At 44.6% G+C, this 22,585-nt stretch overlaps 1 protein-coding gene across 8 annotated transcripts in view; it reads right to left on the bottom strand.

Moving 5' to 3' along the window:
* Window positions 1–22,585, bottom strand: part of ELMO1 (engulfment and cell motility 1) — a 594,699-nt gene that overhangs the window by 339,581 nt on the left and 232,533 nt on the right. For 6 of the 8 annotated variants that reach the window (XR_004370726.2, XM_032758309.1, XM_032758304.2 and 3 more), the window contains one exon: window positions 21,696–21,827. Coding sequence is in view for 7 of the 8 variants with exons in the window: in XM_032758309.1 (XP_032614200.1) it covers window positions 21,696–21,827 (132 nt within the window). In the remaining variant the exon portion in view is untranslated. Of the gene's footprint in view, window positions 1–5,805; window positions 5,903–14,442; window positions 14,678–21,695; window positions 21,828–22,585 lie in introns of those variants that run through there. The other 2 variants (XM_058445665.1, XM_032758312.2) reach the window with 2 other exon arrangements.

Below are 22,585 nucleotides of genomic sequence, written 5' to 3'. Positions count from 1 at the left end.
AAAGATATATATCAAAACTATAACAATGTTTTATTTACATATGTAGAAATATGGCTGATTTTTATGTAAGTGATTCTGATTACCTACATTTCCGAATTCTCTGTGGTAAGCCCATCCTGCTTTCAGAATTAGAATAGTTTTTAAAAAACACAGCTAAATCAAAGTAGTTAGAAAAAAAACAAATAAAAATCTACCTCATGGAAATAAGGAAGTACTTAAAAATAGAAGGTACAAATAAATATCAAAAATAATTGTGTCAAAAATGTTCTTGTATTTTGACCCAAGAATCTAACAATCTGTTCTAAGGAAATAATCCTCGATGTGGACAAACAGTTATTCACATATGTTCATGGAACCCCTTCTTGTAAAAAAAATCATAAATATATAGGAGAATGTTTAGATAAATTTTGGTTCAACCAGTTAATAAAATGTTATCTGGCCTCAGCCAAGCACGGTGGCTCACGCCTGTAATCCCAGCACTTTGGGAGGCCAGGGCAAGTGGATCACGAGGTCAGGAGATCAAGACCATCCTGGCCAACACGGTCAAACCCTGTCTCTGCTAAAAATACAAAAATTAGCTGGGCGTGGTGGCACGAACCTGTAATCCCAGCTACTCAGGAGGCTGAGCCAGGAGAATTGCATGAACCCGGGAGCTGGAGGTTGCAGTGAGCCAAGATCGCACCAGTGACTACAGCCTGGGCGAAAGAGGGAGACTCCATCACACACACACACAAAAATGTTATCTGGCCTCTGCACGTGATGTTTATCAAGGTGTACTGAGGACACATGGAAATGTTAGGAAATCAAACATAGAGGTCAGTTTTCGCTGTGTAAAGGACAGAGTTCACAGAAGAAGAAAGATGCTAACAGTAGCAGTGTTTGCCTGTGGAAGGTGGGACTATGAGTGATTTCTTGTGTGTGTGTTTTTCACAATTTCCTCTCCCAAGTTTTCACCATAGGGATGTGTCACATTGATTAGCAGAAAGAAATACTGGTAAAAAGTGGGCCGAAATCAGGGCCAGGTGAAGTTGCTCATGCCTGTAATCCCAGCACTTTGGGAGGCCGAGGCAGGTGGATCATGAAGTCAAGAGATCGAGACCATCTTGGCCAACATGGTGAAATCTCGTCTCTGCTAAAGATACAAAAATTAGCTGGATGTGGTGGTGCACGCCTGTAGTTCCAGCTACTCAGGAGGCTGAGGCAGGAGAATCGCTTGAATCCGGGAGGAGGAGGTTGCAGTGAGCCGAGATCGTGCCACTGAACTCCAGCCTAGCAACAGAGCAAGACTCCATCTCAAAAAAAAGCTGGGCCGGGCGCAGTGGTTCATACCTATAATCCAGCAATTTGAGAGGCCAAGGCAGGCAGCTCACTTAAAGTCAGGAGTTCGAGACCAGCCTGGGCAACATGGAGAAGCCCCATCTCTACAAAAACTACAAAAATTAGCCAGGCATGGTGGTGCATTCCTGTAATCCCAGCTACTCAGAAGGCTGAGGTGGGAGGATAGCTTGAGCCTGGGAGGCAGAGGTTGCAGTGAGCCAAGATTGCACCACCGCCCTCCAGCCAAGGTGACAGAACGAGACTCTGTCTCAAAAAATATATATGTGTGTGTGTGTATATATATATGATATAGATATTTATATATAGATACATGTTTACATGATATATATTTATATATCAATACATATATATTTTATACATTATATATATAGGAGATATATATATATATATATATATTTAAGGAGTGGAAAGAAAAAGTTCATGAAATCAAAATACAAAACAAAACATTGCAGATGTGTGCTCAGACCCAAAAATGGAATTTTTGTGAGGGATCTGTAGAATTCAACCTGATAATTACCCCTTCGCTGGGTTTGTATTACCTTGTAAAGTAAAAAATGCTGAGGACTTCGTGAGTACTTTGACCACTTCCCCCCTGGATTCTTGGTGAGAGGGGAGGCTCAAAGAGGCCAAGCTGACTCAAAACCCCTGTACCAGGTGGGGCTACGCTGCCCAACCCGCACAGTGATTGCATCCAACCAAGGCCCCCTGGCTCTCTATGATCTGCCTAATATTTTCCCAGAACTCTCCTTTAAGATGGAGGTAATTTTTTCTAACATGTAAACTGAATAAGAACAAAAAGCCATTATATAAGCAGGGATGGAGGTAAGGTAGCACGGAGCGGTCACCCCTCGGGTTAAGGATGTGCTGTGCCAGGGGTTATCAGAGAGTGACATGGAAGCTGCAGTCACCACTCGGGGGGCTCCCTGCAGGAGCTTAGAGGCACAGCCTCCTTGGTAACGGGCAGCCTTCCGCAGCACACTCATACTCAGCACTAAAAATAAAGCAGCACTATCTATACAGTGTGAGTCACTAGGAAACGGTGAAAATAGGACTGCACCAATGGCCTGCTACGGGAAGAGTATCAATTGTGTTTCCCAGCTCTTACAAACAAATCAGAGTCCCTGCGTGATGGGCCACCCTCTTTCCAGTTTTCCCTTATCACCATTTTCTCTCCTGCTGGCAGATGAGCACACACTTGCACACACACTTGTGCACACACACATACATACATGTACATACACATAAACATGTGACTCTACTACACACTTAGAGAAGAACCCACTCTAGGCTTCAGCAAATGATCTCACCCGGTGCTGCCTCAGCAACTTGTCCCTCTAAATACATCTCATTGACACTTCTCATCCAGATGCTCTGGAAAGCCCTGGATCTCCTGGAGAAATTCTCCAGAACAAGCAGGGAACTTGACACATGAAAACGGGAGTCCCAGGCTTCACACACTCAATGTATGTCCTGGCCAGTTTATTCTCTGTTCTATAGTTTCCCAGCTCCCTTTTCATTAAAATAGGCTAACAAAACACTTGCCAGGTTACTGTAAATCTCAAGCAAATGTTAACTTGTGCTAGTTATTTGTATTTCCATTGGCCTTCTGGCTATCTCCAGCTGAAAAGTGCTGACAGTAATTCAAATGTCCTTTATCCTAAATGGAACAAGCCAGCCCCTTCCCAAAGCTGCGTCTCCTATCTGCAGAAAGAGCAACCCAGCTTCCTGGCCACACAAGCTGTGCAACACGCCCCATATCCGATCTGTTACCAAGCCCTGTGCTCCACACCTTTTCTTTCACATTTGTTTTCTCCCTTTCTATTCCCCTTCTATTTCTAGTTTTGGCCAATATCACCTCCAGCCTCTTCCAACTTCCTGCCACCTTTTTACTACCACCAAAGTGAAATCCTCAGCTTTACCTTCATTATTTCCTAACTTACAAATGATCAAATATCATCGAAACACCACAGCACATAACATTTTATGGCCCAGCCTCAAAGCAGGAGAAATTGAAGGAAACTTCACATTCTTCCACTTTCCACTCCTTGTTGGTCACCCACGCTCCTCCTCCTCCACAGCTCACTCATGTCCAAATGCTCCCTATTCTTTAAGGTTCATCTTCAGCATCCTCTCCACTGTAAAATCTCATGGAGTCCTCAAGCAAATTCTCCTTATCCCTTTTTGGAATTTCAGAAACAATTTATAGTCTATTTGTATAATTCTCATAGCATATATCAACTTCTACCTATAAGTAAAGGTGTCTCCTTTCTTGAATGGTAGAATCCTTAATTGATCTATTCATTCATTCATTCAACACACACTTACCATATGCCTGTCCAGTGGCAGGAAACTGTGCTGGGTGCAAGAGATGCAAAGGTGTGCTAAGTAGACAAGGTCCTGTCCCTCTGGTGGGACATCAGGCTAGTAAGCAAGTACAAACTACGTGCTGAAACGGGGGTAGGACCTGGACTGGCAGAGCTCCCAGCAGGCTCCCCGTGTCTAGTCTAAGAATGCAACACACTCAGTTCTGAACTGAGAATTGTAGAGAAGAGGGGATGAACGTGCCAGGAGAGAGAACAGCACACATGAGGTCCAGAGTGATAAGGAGTTCACTCAACAATCAATTCCATGAAGGCCTGGGCTTCTCCCCGATTCATCTTTGTGACTAGAGGCCTGTCCGCACACTGCCTTAAATATCATAAATGCTCATAAATGTTGGTTGCACGAACAAATGAATCAATACATTAGTCTCTTATTTTTAGTCTAGATTAAATTCCAACGTGACCCTATTCCATGGCATGATCCGTTACTATCAAGGTGCTCTACAAGTGACCGATGGGATGCCATTCTACAGTGAGCCACTCAGATAGATGGAAGAAATCCACAGGCCCCTGTCCCACACCTTGGATGCCTGTTTGGATGCCCAGCCATGCCCAGCTGGCTGGAGGCAGGGCTCCCTGCACTGAGCAGCAGTTGCAGGAATCTGTGATGCTTTCCCAAAGTGAGGAAGAACTGTACCTCCTCACAGGGCTCTCCTCTCTGCAAAAGCTGGCGTGGCTCTTCTCCTAACAGACCTGGTCCCAGATGGACCATCTCCGGTAGATGCCCCTGAACTTTAAAAGCTGTACTACAGAGGCCACCCTCTTCCTGGTCCCCATTTTCCAGCCCTTTCCCTTTGCCCTAATGCTCATAAGTGACAGGGAAGGCTGCAGTGGGAATGTGGGAGAACCCTTCGAGAAACAAGGGAAAGCTTTAGTATATGACATCACAGATAAATATATAAAAGGGCTGGGGGGATGGAGAGAACCAAATTCAAATCTGCTAACTTCAGGCTCCATCTATGAACAATAGAAGGCAAAAAAGTGAAGGCCAATTTCTGGGTTATCATGAAGCAGGAAGATGAGCACTCAGGACCTGTCATGAAAACACTTGCTTTCCCTCACTGCTTTGCCCTGGCTATGAAGCAAGGTCATCCACAAATGAACAGTATCAAGAAAGCAGGCAGAGGCTCAATAAGCTGAGAATGGAGACAAGGCCTCCTGGATTTACGTGAATTGAATGTAAAGAGAGACTGAGACCTTGTAGCCAGCATGTTCCCTTTTCCTTAAATAGCAGGACAGCACAGCCTCGAGGCTGAGGTAGGGGAGGACTGGCATCAGGGTGAAAGGGGCCAAATGCTGGCCCTGCCACTTGCTTGCTGTGAGCATTTGGGAAGGATTTACAGCATCCCTGGAAAACTGGAAGCACGATTTTGCTTTCTACCCCCAGATAGAAACGTGGCCTTGCTCCTGCTGGGTTTAGCTTGAGATCCAGGAGGGACAATGCTGTGTGCGTGTTCCCTTAAGAAGAAGCAAGTGGATGGTTGGTGTGTGGTCTTCATTAGTGGGAATATCATCCTGAGTCTGGAAAGGCCACAGTGAGACAAGCATTTGGTGGCTTTCTCAAGGACTCCAAGGGAGTGGGGGGTGTCTTTGGCATGGGAGGCTAGAAATGAAGCTTCACTAAGATCTGCTACTTTCGTCTATTTCACTGCCTTGCTCCCGTGAGTGTCTGCACCTGGGACTAAACAACTTGAAAACAAAAATTAAGTCTGCATATGTCTCCTTGTCCTGCTGAAACACTGCAGCTATCGTGGGCAGGTTTCAAATCTTCTGAAGCTGTAAGCCTCTTTTTCTTCATCTCTAAAATAGACATAATAATCCTTGTGTCTTGTGGATACAGAATGAGATACTGCATATGGGAACTTTCTGGCTCAGGTCCCAAAGAGTCCCGTAGATGCTACTGCTGCTGGGTGTGGCTGCTGCAGCTATTTTCTGCAGCTATTTACGGGGATAAGACCAGTGGAAACCCTAGCAGGCAACCTAAAAATGATAGATTCTCAGCAGTCTAGCCAGTTTGGTAATGTAAACATTTAAAGAGGAGGGACAGGAATAACAAGAAAGCAAAGGGTTAATAAATACCCCTTACCCTTTTAACCATGTTGTCCCAAGCACCATCTCGGGAGTGTGCACCACTTCTCATTGGAAAGTTTGTAGGTTTGCAGAGTTCATGGAAGATTCTTCCTGCTCCTCTTTCTCTCGTCTTCAGAATGAACAAGTATAGGAAGTATGCAGAGATGCCCGCACAGGGCCAGTTCTTATGTAACCATGTGATTCTCAAATTGGTTCTTGTCCCTTCCCATTGGAAAGGTTTTGACAGTCTTCCTACACATAGAAAATGCCATCCCCAGAATTAGAATCCCACGCCATGAAGCCAGCTCCCAGCATAAAAATTACTTCCTGGCAGACATGAAACAGACATGTCCGAGTCTGGACGTCGTGTTCACACCTCCTCTCCCGAGGTCACATCACACTGAATTCAGAGGTAGTAAGGGCACTGTGACAAATAGTCGCCACTTGAAAAAATGGAAAACAAAATAAAAAGTATCACAACAGCACATTGTCTCAGGAGAAAGGATAAAGATGAAACCCCATCTCTACTAAAAATACAAAAAATTAGCCGGGCATGATGGCGGGTACCTGTAGTCCCAGCTACCCCGGAGGCTGAGGCAGGAGAATGGCATGAACTCGGGAGGCGGAGCTTGCAGTGAGCCGAGATTGAGCCACTGTACTCCAGCCTGGGTGACAGAGCAAGACTCCGCCTCAAAAGAAAAAAAAAAGAAGAAGAAGAAGAAGGCATGCTAGCTTCGCATGGAGCTGTTTGATGGCCATCAAAAGCAGGTCAATGGGAAGCAGGTAACTGGATCACAGGACTCTTAACTGGTCATTCCTTCCCTCTCTTGCCTGCACCCCAGAATAATCAGCGTGATTCTCAGGGGTGCTTTGATATGATCCTACTAGAGGCAAAATCACGAGTACAGGCACCTACAGAAAATCAGCAGAGGAAGAGGTGCTGGAGGCCTATAACTACCCATCCCAGGTACCAGGACCCCATCACCACTCAGCCCTGCCAGACTCTGGTGGTCCTCTGTCCTAGCACTGCCCAGCCTAGGTCCAAGGCACTCTCGAAAGGGTATCGTGGGTGGGAGTCATCCAATTGAAAAGTGCTTCCTGTCGTGGACAGTAACATTGATTTAATATATGTTGTGGTTTTGAGCCTTACCTGCTTTTGAGAATCTGCACAAGAGCAGGCACCATAAGGACATCCTCGGCCATGTGCCTACATGCTAATTCCTGAGCAGCAAAAATGCACAGCAAAAAATCCACCATTTCCTTCACTAAAGAGGCTCTTTGAGGGGTATAAAAGTCCTGCACTGCTAAGCACTCTTATGAAAATTCTCCAGAATTCATGGACTTTGGGATATGCCACTCCTCAGGATTAACTGTTTTTGAAGCCACGTATTTCTACTCTCAGATCCAGCTGGTTATAGTCAAATAAAGAATGTCCCCAGTCATCTGTAAATGCATTCCGCAGACTCATTTCCACCATCAGATCCAAATGACAATCATCAATTGTAAAAACTTACTAGAATTGGCTCCACGCCAAGGCTTCTCAGAACCTAACATCAATTAACTCATTAATGTCCATAACAAGCCTGGGTGGGAGATACTACTACATCTAACTTACTAATGAGGCAAGAAACAGTTAGGTAAATTGTCCAAGGTCACACAGCTAATGAGCAATGAAGCTGGGATGCAAAACCAGGCAGTCTGGCACCAAAGCCTGCACTCGTAAAAGCTATGTTTTATTAGCCTCAAACAGAATTGACTTGCTTATACATCACGAGACCCTGATGTTTCTTTGCCCTTGGTTCCCTGTGTGTCACCCTTGCACCTGCTGGATGGTGCCCTTTTCCTCCAAAGCCCCATGTGCAAGGAAAGGATGCCAAGGAAGTTTGCACAATACACTCAGAGACGAAGGATTGACACTGTTTAATATGTCGCCTCTCCTTCTGCCACAGCCAGGGGACAGAGTTATTGGAGACTTTGAGCTAAAACGGGGAAGGAGGAAGATTCTGGCTGGAAAAGTATTTTTCTGAACCTGCTAAGCTTACCTCACTTAGAAGAGTCCCCACTAAGTCCTCCACTTCATGAACGCAGCTCACGCTCTTTATTGAAGTGCGGAGTTTCTCACACACATGCCTTTGACAGGCGCGCCCCCTAGTGACCAGAGAACAGATTCAACCCTAACCGCCCACAAATGTCCCTCCTAAGGCACAGCAATGCGTGCTAAATAGGAAAGGAGTTTGGAAAAACAGGAGTGGAAGAAACCTGTCTCTTCACCTGGTGTTCAGTAACCATCCCTGAGAAATTGTGTCTGGAGTTAAAGTTAATTACTGTAAAAAGCAAGAAGAACGAAGGTCAAGTATTATTATGGCAATGAATCATAGGTCATTTGTTTTTAAAAGTTTTCCCTTAAAACAGTTCCTTTAAAAATATGAAAACGGGCTGAACATGGTGGCCCACACCTGTAATCCCAGCATTTTTGGAGACTGAGGCGGGAGGATCGCTTGAGCCCTGGAAGGTGGAGGTTGCAGTGAGCCATGATGATGCCACTGCACTCCAGCCTGGGCAAAAGAACAAGACCCTGTCTCAAAACAAAACCAAGTTTTAAAAGCACAATTATTCATGCATCCCCTTTTCCGATGGAGTCCACAGGTCATGGGTGCTTCTGAAATTAGATTATTCCCAGCAATCAGTACTCCTCCCTGCTCCGTCCCCATGGCGGAGTAGGAAAAAGGGAGTAACATATCACATACGAAAGTCACCAAACAGATGGAAATGGTGGCAACAGCACATGCCCTGCAGCAAGAGCAAAACATGGGCCAACTCTTCACCTGAGACAGTGACAGAGAGTTTGTGTTAGGACTGCCCTTAGGGGCCCCACTGCACCAGTTTGGTTGTCCTTTCTCAATGCAGCTGACAGCAAAGGTGGGTCACAGAAGAAAGATCTGCAAGTATTCTAAGTGGGACTTCTCGATCCCTCTGCACCCCTAGGAGGTATGATGATGCTACACTGAAGTGGAAATGGCCCCACGAGACCTTGAGTTATCTGAGAAGAGCCCACTGTGCAGAGGCCCTGCCCCATGACTTAATGTGCTTGGTTCGCTTGGTTCAATGACAGGAAATAAATCTGATCTTCTTCGGTTTTTCAAGAGAGCTTTCCAAAGCTAACTTTTTCTTTTTCTTTACTACATGTGCAGCTACGACTTGTTTATCCCCCCGCAAAGAGACAGTGTCTCGCTCTGTTGCCCAGGCTGGAATTGAGTGATGTAATCATCGCTTGCTGCAGAGCCTTGACCTTTTGGGCTCAAGGGATCCTCCTGCCTCAGCCTCCCAAGCAGCTGGGACTACAGACGCATGCCACCATGCCAAGCTAATTAAAAAAACTTTTTTTTTTTTTTTTTTTGTAGAGACAAGAGTGTCACTTTATTGCCCAGGCTGGTCTTGAACTCCTGGCCTCAAGTGATCCACCCTCCTCTGCCTCCCAAACTGCTGGAATTATAGGAGAGAGCCACTGTGCCCTACTAGCAGCTACAACTTTAAGACAACTATGGTTTCTGCATATAAAATTAAACATGAAGACAGTGCATGCCATTCTCTCTGTCATTTGACCAAAAGCATCCAAGAAAGACAGCACAGAGGCAACCCTGAACATGTATGGGCAGGGTGCTGGCAATCCTCTCTTCACCTGTGATGAATGAGCCACCTGAAAAGGATGCCCACCTGCCAATCAATGAAGTGTGCAACAAAACTCCCTGATAGTTTTTCCTCGACCCATCAGCAGCCTCAAAGGCCGCCCACTTTGGCTTCTCTTCCCTTTTAAAATTCCCCTTTATGGCCAGGCGCCATGGCTCACACCTGTAATCCCAGCACCTTGGGAAGCCAAGGCAGGTGGGTCACTTGAGCTCAACAATTTGAGACCAGCCTGGGCAACATGGTGAAATGCTGTCTCTACCAAAAATACAAAAAAATAGCTGGGCCTGGTGGTGAGCGCCTGTGGTCCCAGCTACTCAGGAGGCTGAGGTGAGAGGATAGCTGGAACCCAGGAGGCAGTTGAGCCGAGATCGCATGACTGCACTCCAGCCTGGGTGACAAAGTGAGAGCCTGTCTCAATAAAAAAAAAAAAAATACAAGTAAAAATAAATTCCCCTTAATATTTTTAGGAGTGAGGAAAGAAAAGTTAGAGATAAAAAGAAAAGAATGCTCGAGAGGCTCCAATGCTCCCTACCATTAAAACAGAAATCTCAACAGTACCTCTGAACATACAGCTCCAGAAGTGGCTGTTTAAAAAATTGAAAAATGATTCTAAAAGATTCTATTTACCTGAGAACCACATGTCAAGAGTCAGATCAAACTTCCCCAGACAGCTTTGCGTAACTCCCCACCAATGCTGGTTCACTTTAACTCCCTTTACTGCCCTGCCTTCTTCATGTTATTACTGTCACATATTTTAATAATGTGACGATACTTTCAACCCCCAAGTACATTATTATTGTTTTTACAGCCAACATTCATAGAGATTTTCCATTTCCAGTGCATTCTTTCCTGTATTTCTATGTTAAAGCAGAAAGCAAAAATTACTTGTATAGGTTGCTTGCCCTACTTAAAATACTTTCATGACAGAGTAAGGAAAAATAACTGGGAATGAGAGTTGGAAGACTCAGGTACTGGGAAAAAGCCCATCTGCCACGAACATCGGGCAAATCCCATTTAATAGGGGGGCCAGTTGCACATCCAAGAATGCTTCTAGTTCCTGCCGGGCCCTGATGAAAGCTTTAGAGCCCTCTAAGGAAACCCCAAGAACCCCTGTCTTGGCCTTTAAACTTTAAACAACTTCAAACCTTTCAGGCTTATAAGCAGAGTTGCAACCTAACAGAATGTCCCAGCAGCTGGTCAGCCAGAGTTCAGGGGGCTGGCTGAGAGCCAATGGCTGTGTGTTTGCGCCACCTGGTGGCTATTTCTGCTCTGGTTCACTAAGGAATTTCCTGGCTTGTTGAGGCCAGGGATGCCTCAGAAGTTATTAGAACTGAGGTCTGCAGCATTTCAGATAGGAAAAGTGTCCCATCTGATCAAAGTGTCAAGGAGGCAGACAGTGTAAGATCTGGTCCCTGAGGAACAGGCACATCTCTGTGAGTTCATGCAACCTGAACCATCCTGGGTAATCCCTTTACCCATGTACCCCAAGGATCCTTCAGGTGAAAGGGGCTGACTGGGGCTGGTGGACCGGCTAGGACTGGCAGAGCTTCCCTGCAGAGCACCCCGGGACCTCCTGCATTCTATATAGTTATAACTGTACAAGATTTTAGTAAATGTGTGTTTTTAAATATATTGTCATTTTACTTTTAGGTTTATGGGTTATATCTAAAATGTATTTGAAAGCAAAGTGCTTGTTTGAGAATACTATCCCAGTTATTAATATGGGATATAGGGAAAAGTGATTCGATTGACAAAAACCTGCATTATCTTGTGCTTTCCAGAGATGCCCTGTTGCAAAAAGAGAATACCACAAAAATTAAGTGAATGTCAAAATTTAATTTCTCCAATTCCCACAAATGTATTCTAGATTCTTAGTAATGCTGTCCTTGTACTGAGACTGCACCACATTCTTAGTGATGAAAGCCTATGATAAAATCACACTGGGATTGGTGCTGAAATATAAGGCAAGTCCACCATAGACTGGCTTCTCTTCACCTAGAATGATTTTTCTGAGAATCCACCAGGTTTTGGGGATGCGGTATTTTGGTATAGCAGCCATTTCAAGGCAGTTTCTGGCTTTAAAATAAATGAATCGAATCATAGTAAGTTATAATACTTCCCCTGTGAATTCCAACATGGTACTGAGCAGTACTGAATGATCTGCAGAAATTAGGTAGCTTTTCCTTCTTACTGTAATTTATACTTCCCTCAGGTGGCCATTTTTCCCTATCAGAGACAGAATATTGGGGCCAGGCCATAGTGCAGGAAAAAAATGAGCTACCTCTTTTTCAGGGTTTGTGGGTCAAATTGGTCCCAATGGCTTAGGATGCATTTCAAGGGTGAGCCTGTTGATGCCTCAGTGTTTTCCATCTAAAAGACAAAACCGCCCACGGTTTTGGTTTGTTTCTCCCCCTCCCCAAGAACCCACAACTGTCCTTGGACCCTGCTGATTGGAATAGTTGCGCTCACCGATGCAGCCGCAGAAACAGCCCGTACCCAAGAACCCGCAACGGTCCCTGTGAGAGGTGACAGCATGCTGGCAGTCCTCACAGCCCTCGCTTGCTCTCGGCGCGTCCTCTGCCTGGGCTCCCACTTTGGCGGCACTTGAGGAGCCCTTCAGCCCACCGCTGCACTGTGGGAGCCCCTTTCTGGGCGGGCCAAGGCGGGAGCTGGCTCCCTCAGCTTGCAGGGAGTGTGGAGGGAGAGGCGCTAGCGGGAACTGCGGCTGCACGCGGCGCTTGCGGGCCAGCTGGAGTTCCGGGTGGGTGTGGGCTTGGCGGGCCCCTCACTCAGAGCAGCCGGCCAGCCCTGCCGGCCCCGGGCAATGAGGGGCTTAGCACCCAGGCCAGCGGCTGCAGAGGGTGTACTGGGTCCCCCAGCAGTGCCAGCCCAGCGGCACTGCACTCGATTTCTCACCGGACCTTAGCTGCCTTCCCGCCAGGCGGGGCTCGGGACCTGCAGCCCGCCATGCCTGAGCCTCCCACCCCCTCCATGGCCTCCTGTGCGGCCGGAGCCTCCCCAACGAGCGCCACCCCCTGCTCCACAGCGCCCAGTCTCATCAACCACCCAAGGGCTGAGAAGTGCGAGTGCACGGCGAAGGACTGGCAGGCAGCTCCACCTGCAGCCCCACTGGGTGAAGCCAGCTGGGCTCTTGAGTCTAGTGGAGATGTGGAGAACATTTGTGTCTGGCTCAGGGATTGTAAATACACCAATCAGCACCCTGTGTCTAGCTCGAGGTTTGTGGATGCACCTATCGACACTCTGTCTGGCTGCTCTGGTGGGGCCTTGGAGAACCTTTGTGTGGATACTCTGTATCTAACTGATCTGATGGGGACACGGAGAACTTTTATGTCTAGCTCAGGGATGGTAAACGCACCAATCAGCGCCCTGTCAGAACAGACCACTCAGCTCTACCAATCAGCAGGATGTGGGTGGGGCCAGATAAGACAATAAAAGCAGGCTGCCCGAGCCAGCAGTGGCAACCCGCTGAGGTCCCCTTCCACACTGTGGAAGCTTTGTTCTTTTGCTGTTTGCAATAAATCTTCCTACTGCTCACTCTTTGGGTCCACACTGCTTTTATGAGTTGTAACACTCACCGCGAAGGTCTGCAGCTTCACTCCTGAAGCCAGCGAGACCATGAGTGCACCGGGAGGAATGAACAACTCCAGACGCGCCGCCTTAAGAGCTGTAACACTTACTGCGAAGGTCTGCAGCTTCACTCCTGAGCCAGCGAGACCATGAACCCACCAGAAGGAAGAAACTCTGAACACATCCGAACATCAGAAGGAACAAACTCTGGACACGCCGCCTTAAGTACTGTAACACTCACCGCGAGGGTCCGCGGCTTCATTCTTGAAGTCAGGGAGACCAAGAACCCACCAACTCCGGACACACCTGGACCCTGCTGATCGGAATAGTTGCACTCACCGATGCAGCAGCAGAAACACTAGTTTTCCTCCCAGACCACAAGGAGGACCAAGAAGATCGGATTTAGTGGCCTTTATTGACACATTCTCGAAAACCTGGACCCTTGCCTGTCCTCCTAGACCACAAAGAGGACTGAGCAAAATAGCATTTAATGGCCCTTACTGACACATTCTCGAAAACCCGTTAGAGTCTTAAGCATTCTCCCGTTAGTATTGGGACCTTACCCGTGTCCTATAAAGATGTTATGCCCGAAAAATGAAGTGGAGGGCCGTACCCTGAGGGAGGGAAGGGATCTCCAGAGTTGGAAGAGTGATGCTTTTTGTCCTCACTTATATGAATAGGAAGGATACAATTTCTGAGGCTCCCCATATCCTAGCTTCAGGAATAGCTTTTGTTAGGCCTGCTTGTCTGAGGAGGGATCCTAAAATTCCAGATAGTCCCCCTACAATGGGGCTTTGGGCAAAAATCATATCTTTCTGATTGGTGAGCCCGGGCGCCTAAAGAAGGTTAACAGAGTCCTGGAGTTTAGATTAGAAATAATTCTTATAAGAGAAACTAGAAAAGCACCAGAGACAGGGAGTGGTTTTTTAGAAGTGGGACTAGCCTCGGAGAAGAGAGGCGAGAGGAAGTTTGTCTGGCAGAGGTTAGGACCCAGGGGGCAAGGGTCAGAATAGATAGGCTGGATGGGTGAGTCTTGTTTGGAAGACATGCCTTTGAGAGAGCTGCTCATGGCTGCAGGGTCAACCAACTTGTTATTGGGACCCCGGAGCGGAATGGCTTTCCTCTCTGTCGACCCTCGGCTCAGCCCAGAAGTATAGAAAAAGTGGAAGCTGGTTCCAGGCAAACCACCAATGCTCCCAACTCCGAAGAGTCAGGGATTGTTAGAGAGCCCTTTCCCAGAAAGCCTGACACGTGTGTCTTTAGTCTGGCAGCCACGCTAGTCGCTTTTAACTGGCCAACAGGTGCCCGGTATTTAGCCCCCGAATTCTAAGGAAAAACAGGACAGAATAGCAAGCGAAAGGGGTCCGATGGTACTCACCACTTGGCAATAGGCGTTAGTGTCACCGCTTGGCGATAGGCGATGGTCCCATCTGGGTCGCCAAAATATGTCCGGAATTGGTGGGTTCTTGGTCTTGCTGACTTCAAGAATGAAGCCACGGACCCTCACAGTGAGTGTTACAGTTCTTAAAAATGGTGTGTCCGGAGTTTGCTCCTTCTGATGTTCGGACATGTCCAGAGTTTCTTCCTTCTGGTGGGTTCGTGGTCTCGCTGACTTCAAGAGTGAAGCTGCAGACCTTCAGGGTGAGTGTTAACAGTTCATAAACGCGGCACATCTGGAGTTGTTCATTCCTCCTGGTGGGTTCGTGGTCTCGCTGACTTCAGGAATGAAGCTGCAGACCTTCGCGGTGAGTGTTACAGCTCATAAAGGCGGCACGGACCCAAAGAGTGAGCAGCAGCGAGATTTATTGCAAAGAGCAAAAGACAAAGCTTCCACAGCATGGAAGGGGACCCAAAGGGGTTGCCGCTGCTGGCTAGGGTGGCCTGCTTTTTTTCTCTTATTTGGCCCCATTCACATCCTGCTGATTGGTCCATTTTAAAGAGAGCTCATTGGTCTGTTTTACAGAGTGCTGATTGGTCTGTTTTGACAGCATGGTGACTGGTGTGTTTACAAACCTTTAGCTAGACACAGAGCACTGATTGGTGCATTTACAATCCTTTAGCTAGACAGAAAAGTTCTTCAAGTCCCCTACCCGATCAGCTAGACATAGAGCGCTGATTGGTGTGTTTACAAACCTTTAGCTAGACACAGAGTGCTGATTGGTGCATTTACAATCCTATAGCTAGACAGAAAAGTTCTCCAAGTCCCCTACCTGATTAGCTAGACACAGACAGCTGATTGGTGCGTTTACAAACCTTTAGCTAGACACAGAGCGCTGATTGGTGCGTTTACAATCCTTTAGCTAGACACACAGTTCTCCAAGTCCCCACCCGACCCAGAAGCCCAGCCGGCTTCACCTCTCATTACCATTTAAGAGCAGACTTTCTCTTCCCCACTTATCATAGACGGGACCCTCTGGGATTCTCCTCTCCATAGTTTACTTCTGCCCAGAAGCTCCCTGGGGACTTCCAAGTATAGTAGACTCTTATTTGCAGTAGTTATGTCCTAGAAAGTTGCTGCAAATAAGTTAACAACTACTGAACCATTGCTCCTAGGAACAATATTAAATTGTTTCTGTGAGCCTCTGACCATAACACTTTTGCCAACCAGTGAATATATAACCTTCTTTTATGTGTGTTTCTGTTTAAAGACACCCTATTTAGTATATGTTGTTGATTTGTTAACATTGAATGCTCAGCCAACAGTGCTATAACTACTGCCTCAACAAAGCTTAACAAACCCATATATTTTCGCATTTTTTCTGCGTGGCATGTCGCAGACTTCTTACACTTTGGAACACAAAAACAGCACTTCAGCACTACGTTTAAGGGCCATTTGAAACTGAAATTACCATCAGAAAGCAGGAAGCACAAAAATGAGAAAAACGTGGCCTAGACAGACTGGGAAAGGGACACCTGTTTGAAGCATGAGAGCTGAAACAGGAAGGTAGGGTGGTGGCTTGGTGGCTTGTTCGACTTCAGCTGGAACATCTGAGTTGGGCAACTCAAATTTTTTGCCACTGTGCATTTTCCAAGAACGATCTAAAAAAGCACATTGAATATTGACTTGGGCATTACAAATAAATTTTAGCAAATAGGCAAATTTGCAAATACGGAATCCATGAATAATGAGGACTGACTGTATATCGCAAAGCCCTTTGAATTTAAAATTCTTCTATAACCCTACCCTCACTCCAAAAGGCAACTCTACTTCCCTCTCTGCAACATAAACATTGGCCATGATAAATGACCTGCAGTTTCCCAAGCACCCAGTGTTCTTTCACCTTTAACTGTTACTTTCACCACGGATTTTCACACTACCCTCCTGGGACAACCTACAACTCTCACGTTCCACTATCACAATCTGTCACGGTGTCACAGAGCACTGGATGCCATTCCAATAATATTAATATCAATCATAACATCGTAATAATAGCATCTAGATTCACAGACTATGTAGCAAGCACTGCTCTGAACAACTTACAAGTATCTACTAATTTAATCTACACAACACACATATTGATAGAGAAATTATCCCTCATTTTAAAGAATAAAAAACAGAGACATGAAAATGTCAAGTACCTTGCCCAAGTCACTCAGCCTGTGATTGGAAGAGTCAGAAATCGATGTCAAATCTACAGCCCAAGCTTAATCACAATGTTACTCTCACAATGACTGTTGAAGCCTAGTAGCATTTAGACAAAGATGCTTCCTTCTGTAGTATTAGGATGGGGACAGAGATAGAGAAAGAAAAATATAAATATGCAGTTCATTTCATTCCCTGCCATCTCTATTTGCTGAAAAAATATATTAAGATGACACCAACCCCTGCATATGTAATTTTGTGTAATTATACTTGTGTAACTACAGATAATTATCTTCTATCACCCAACAGTGTAGAAAATCCTCTTAAAATTTTGAATATGAATCTTAATTCTGAAATGTTTTTACTATTACCCATAACCTCTTCCATTTTAGTCATTTTTCCCTCCAGGATGATCCTGAAATATGATGAATTTTTTTTGTAAAATATTTCATGTTAAAACACATTATACTGTTGAGAAACAATTTCTTTTTTTAAAAAAAAAAAAGCTTATTTTCTCTGCAGTCAAGACAAAGGAAAGGAAAACAAAGCAGCTAGAAAAAAAGAAAAAACCTTATCTGATTTTAATATCTGCTTTGATTCAGAAGGGATCAGAAAGATGAACTACAGACATCTCCTTTTTCATGCTTGTCCAGTAGACTGAACAAGGAAAAACTCACAAATAGAGAGGCTACAAACTGGAAATCAAACCAGAGAAAAATTCTGAAAGGGCTCTAGCCAGGAACACAACACTTTGCAGAGTGTGAAAGCCATGGTGCACAGGTCTTGGCGGCTACAATCAAGAGGGACAACTTTGTATACAGCATTTCCCCTGTTCTCAAAATAAAGTCATCCTAGAGGTGAGAGTCTGCCCTCCATTACTCTCAGGAATCCATGTGCCCTTCCTTAGAAGTTCCACTAAGAATAGCATTATCCTGGCGGGGCACGGTGGCTCACGCCTGTAATCCCAGCACTTTGGGAGGCCAAAGTGGGTAGTTCACCTGAGATCAGAAGTTCGAGAGCAGCCTGGCCAACATGGCGAAACCCCGTCTCTACTAAAAATACAAAAAATTAGCTGGACGTGGTGGTGCATTCCTGTAGTCCCAGCTATTCAGGATGCTGATGCAGGAGAATCCTTGAACCTGGGAGATGGAGGTTACAGTGAGCAGAGATTGCGCCACTGCACTCCAGCCTGGGCGACATAGCGAGACTCTGTCTCAAAAAAAAGATTAGCATTATCCTAGACAACTCTGTCTCTTCCCACCAGGGGACCTACAAAGGCCTGTCCATTTTGAAACCAGAGAATCAATAACAGAGATCTTAGAAGATGGCTGGTGTAGTGCCTCATGCTTGTAATCCCAGCACTTCGAGAGGCTGAGGTGGGTGGATCACCTGAGGTCAGGAGTTTGAGACCAGCCTAGCCAACATGGTGAAACCCGTCTCTACTAAAAATACAAAAATTAGCCGGGCGTGGTGGTGGGCAACTGACAAGAGCAAAACTCTACCAAAAACAAACAAACAAGCAAGATCTCAGAAGATGAAGCAGCTTTTCTGTGTTATGACTAACCTTACAAGCCACTCAGCCACCTAGATTGTGACTTTAGAATTATTTTATCAGAAAAACTTGCTCCATTGGGATGTTGTGCTGAGAAAGAACGTGACGCCCATCTGCCTCCTCAAAGGTGTTGTGGTTTATTATCCTTTAATAAACTGTTCTTCTTGCCTTGTTGGAGCAATGGCCACTTCTACCTTGGAAAACTTAAAAGGCTGCAGATGATTTCTATGATGTGTTCTCTCCGAAAGGAAGAAAGGGAAGTAGCACTGGCTGAGTGCACCTTGGTTCTAGCTGCTGTGCTAGTCGCTGGTAGACGGTCCTGTGGGGCCCTCCCATAACCTCAAATTGGAAAAGATGCTGCCCAATTTCACAGCTGAGAAAACCCATGACCAAACAGGTTAAAGGACTGAACCACTGGCCCATGGCTCAAAAGGAGGAAAGCTAAAATTAAATCTAGGCCCAGTGAACTCCAAAGCCTTGTCATGTAATGCTTGCTGGGCATTGCCTACTTGGGAACAGAAACATGAGAAATAGCAGTCTTCATCTTACAAACTGAACTTTTCTTCAAAGTGATCCAAAAGATGATCCAAACCTCAAATTAATCCTTAAAGTTCAGTAAGGAGTTTAACAGGCAAGATGATTCCTCTTTGGGAAGTACAGAGAGAATTCTGCACGAGACTGCTTACAGCATCTAGAGATTTTGCAGCCAGACCCTGATATCATCAGCCAGCTTTCAGCGTTTTTCTAAGACCGTCTCTAGGTGGTGCAATGACCATGCGGTTCTGTTTACTGAGGCCTGTCTATTTCTGGCTGGCTGGGTATTCAAAAGTGAAAATATCTGCTTGTCAAAATTTACTGGGTCATTTCCAGCATTCAAAATCATTACTAAATAGTCGTTCCAACTTCTCAACTCCCTGATGCAAGACTGTGGCCTGGGAGAAGTTGCAGGGGAAGAACTAAAATCAAAAACTAAAAAAGAACCATGGAAAAATAAAGAAAACCAACACTCTCTTATGATTATTCTCTGTTCAGAGTCTTTGCTTTTTCTAGGATGACTTTTCAAGTCCTCATAAGTGCTAAAGGCCTTAAAACCACCTCCAGTTAACTTTCAGTTAAAAAAAAAAAAAACTATTATTCTGTACTCATGAAGCAGAACACTCCCCAGACAGGGAAAACTAAGACAGAGATACACCAAGACTAAACTGTACAAGGAATTAACAAGAATGTTAAGACAGATGGAGCTACATTGAGAAAATTTACTCCGGTTTTGGTTCATGGAATACCCGGGTCATCTCACGTAAGAACAGGGTCTGAAAATAAAAAGCAGATGCTTCATAGCACACACCCCCATTCCGGATAGCTCTCACAGGGACCCAGATTCCATAGTAATCCTATTTCCTCCATGTGGTCAGCCCCCAACCTCTCTCTCTCCTCAGTCCCTCCATACTGTGCATTCTGGGATCCAACTGCCCCCAAGGAAAACCACTACTGGGACAGAGACACATGCATCCCGGAGGCAGCACATGGAAAGAATTCAGGTTTTGGATTTTCTACATAGCTCAGAAGAAATCCATGCACTGGTAGGAGGAGGATGATAAAACTGCAGTCACAGGAGCACCATAGAACCAGGCTCTCCCTCAGGAGAGGAATCAATTAAGAGTATTTTCCAAATGTACATGCCCTCATTCTTCCTTGGTAATTTTGATATGACTTGAGGGTAAGAGAGATTGGGTGACTTCACAAAGCTTCCCAAGTGATATGTCTTGCTTACCACGTAAAAATAAAACTTGGAATTGAGGGTGAGGTAGAAAGTGAGTCCCATCCACCTTCCCTGGACCATCGCTCTGGCAGAGGGGCTCTGCCAGCAAGGTCACTGCCACCCTGGAGCTTTGGTCATCGACACACAAGTACAGGAAACTCACCCGCTCCACTAGTCATGACATTTTTTGCTAAAATTTTAAAAAATTGATTCAACTAAAGGATAAAATGGAATGCCAAGGTCGAAATATAAAATATGATGATACAAAAATAATTTCAGAATACCTCTGTAAGGCAAGCTGCAAAGCTGACTATTCAGTAAGTATTCTTATTTAAAACATCATATTAAAACCAACACTATAAAAAAATAACTTGACAGATGTTAGTTTTTTAGGTTTTTAGGTTTTTTTAGTTTAAGAAACACTACTGGAGAGAGTTAAAAAAATGATCACTGCTGGTTAAAATGGACATGACTTTCTGTGTGTGGAAAGCAATTAGACAGTATCAAAGCCTTGAAAACATATCTCATACAAAGTACAGTTCCACAAATTTATCCTAATAATGTGATCATGGGTGTGCATACATTCTGGGCTGTAAGATATTAATTGTAGACTTACGGTAATTTCAAAGCATTGAGTCATTTAGTAAAAGGGCTTGGTTAAACAAATTGTATTACATCTAAATAATGAAAAACAAATCAGTAATGAAACACAGTAATATGAAAACATTTTCAAAGAATATTCCCATGAAAGACAAGGCTTCTCAAATAACACATAAAGCATGATACCATTTGTCAAAATATATATAAACATTAATATTAGTATATATACAGATATATACATTGTGTGTGTATATATATTTGGGTGTGTCTGTATATATGTATATGCATGAATATGTATATATATAAAATATATACACCATATATATATATACACACACACACACATATATATATAGCATATATATTTTTTTCCAAGGAAAGAGTATTTGAAACTATAAAATAATGCCTGGTGATTTCTAATCACCCAAGCCAAAATCTCAGTAATGCCATTTATGATGGGGATTAAAATGGAAATCCAATTTTACAACTGCAGAATTTGATATTAGCTGAAGGTCACTGAGAGACTTCATGGGGAGAAAATCAAGAATATAGTGCAAACAGAAATAAAAACAATGTATTATATTCGGGACAAGCTGTGTTCTGATTTGCAAACTGAAAAAAAAAAATCTAGGAGACAACCTATTAGCATTCACAGCGAGACAGACCTTTTAAGAAAACATAAATTGTGTTAATGTCATCATGATTAAATTTCAGGAGACTTTCAATTTGACTTTGATATAAAATTGATGTATGTAAGTAATCAACTCACTAACCCAATAATAAGATCCATCCCACAGCTGCCATCACTCATTTAAGTCAAACACAAATCTTAAGCATCTTGTGAAGTAGATTTAATGAAGTCGAGATACATTCCGGGCTAACTACTCTCGGTTACACTTAATCAGAACTGAATAAACAATCTCAGTATTAGTCACACTTGTGCAAGTTATTCCATTTCACTGAAGCCAGAAGAGATTTTCACGTGATCCTGTTTAAACCAGCTAAACATCTGGAAATGTGGAAACTATTCTGTAAAGCGCAAGAGGACCACACGCTCGGAAGAGACATCAGTTATGTGGCTGAGGTCAGGCCCGGGGAGGCTGGAGGGAGAGCACGTATTGGAGATAGCTTACTTACAATGAAGCCAAGCTTCTTATAATCTCGCGTGTACATGGACTTGCGTTTCTCCATGCTGCCACTGCTGTTATTAGGTTCAGACTCAGCATCAAAAGCAATTCTTCGAAGTTCAAATATGATGTCCCTCTGAGCCTGAAGGAATCAGGGAGTAAAAAGAAAAGGGAGGGGAAAAAGCTGCTCTCACTGTGTGACATTACATATACTCCCTCTTTCCCTGGGGTCTAAATGAATCACTGCATTCAGGCAAAAGAAAAACAGATAAAAGAGAACCAATGTTCTAAGTTAGGGCTTTGCAAACCGCTCTTCCCCTGTCAGTCTCCCTGCTGGTCAGGCCTGGCTGTATTCCACAGTGGTCCTCTTAGCCAAGTAGTCATCTGGAGCACAAATATTGATAGTCCAGTGCAGCCTTAACTGAGAGGCCCAGATATGATGGAAGGGTCATGATTGGAGAAAGCTAAGCTAGAGAAACTGGGGATACTGTACAATTGGGAACAAAGTAAGCAGTACCCAAAGTGCCTCACCCCACTAAGTTACTTCATGGAAACAAACACAGGACAAAAAAGAAAGAAAGGGTCAAAGGTGCAAACAACCCAAGTGTCCATCCAAGGGTAAATGGATGAACAAAATGTGGTATGGACATACAATGGGATACTATCCAGCCTTTGAAAGATGGCAATCCCAGTAGATGCTACAATCTGGATGAGCTTTGAAGATATTACGTTGAGTGAAATAAACCAGACACAGCAATATGCATATTGTCCGATTTCAATTATATGAGGTCCCTAGAGTAGTCAAATTCATAGACAGAAACTAGAATGGTGGTTACCAGGGACTAAGAGGACAGGGGAATGGGGAGTTAGTGTTTAATGGGTACAGAGTTTCAGTTCTGC

Source organism: Hylobates moloch, unplaced genomic scaffold, assembly GCF_009828535.3.
Source record: "Hylobates moloch isolate HMO894 unplaced genomic scaffold, HMol_V3 SCAFFOLD_1, whole genome shotgun sequence".
NCBI classification, from domain to species: domain Eukaryota; kingdom Metazoa; phylum Chordata; class Mammalia; order Primates; family Hylobatidae; genus Hylobates; species Hylobates moloch.
The sequence above is the reverse complement of the archived record's forward strand: the minus strand, read 5'-3'. Positions and strand labels throughout refer to the sequence as shown.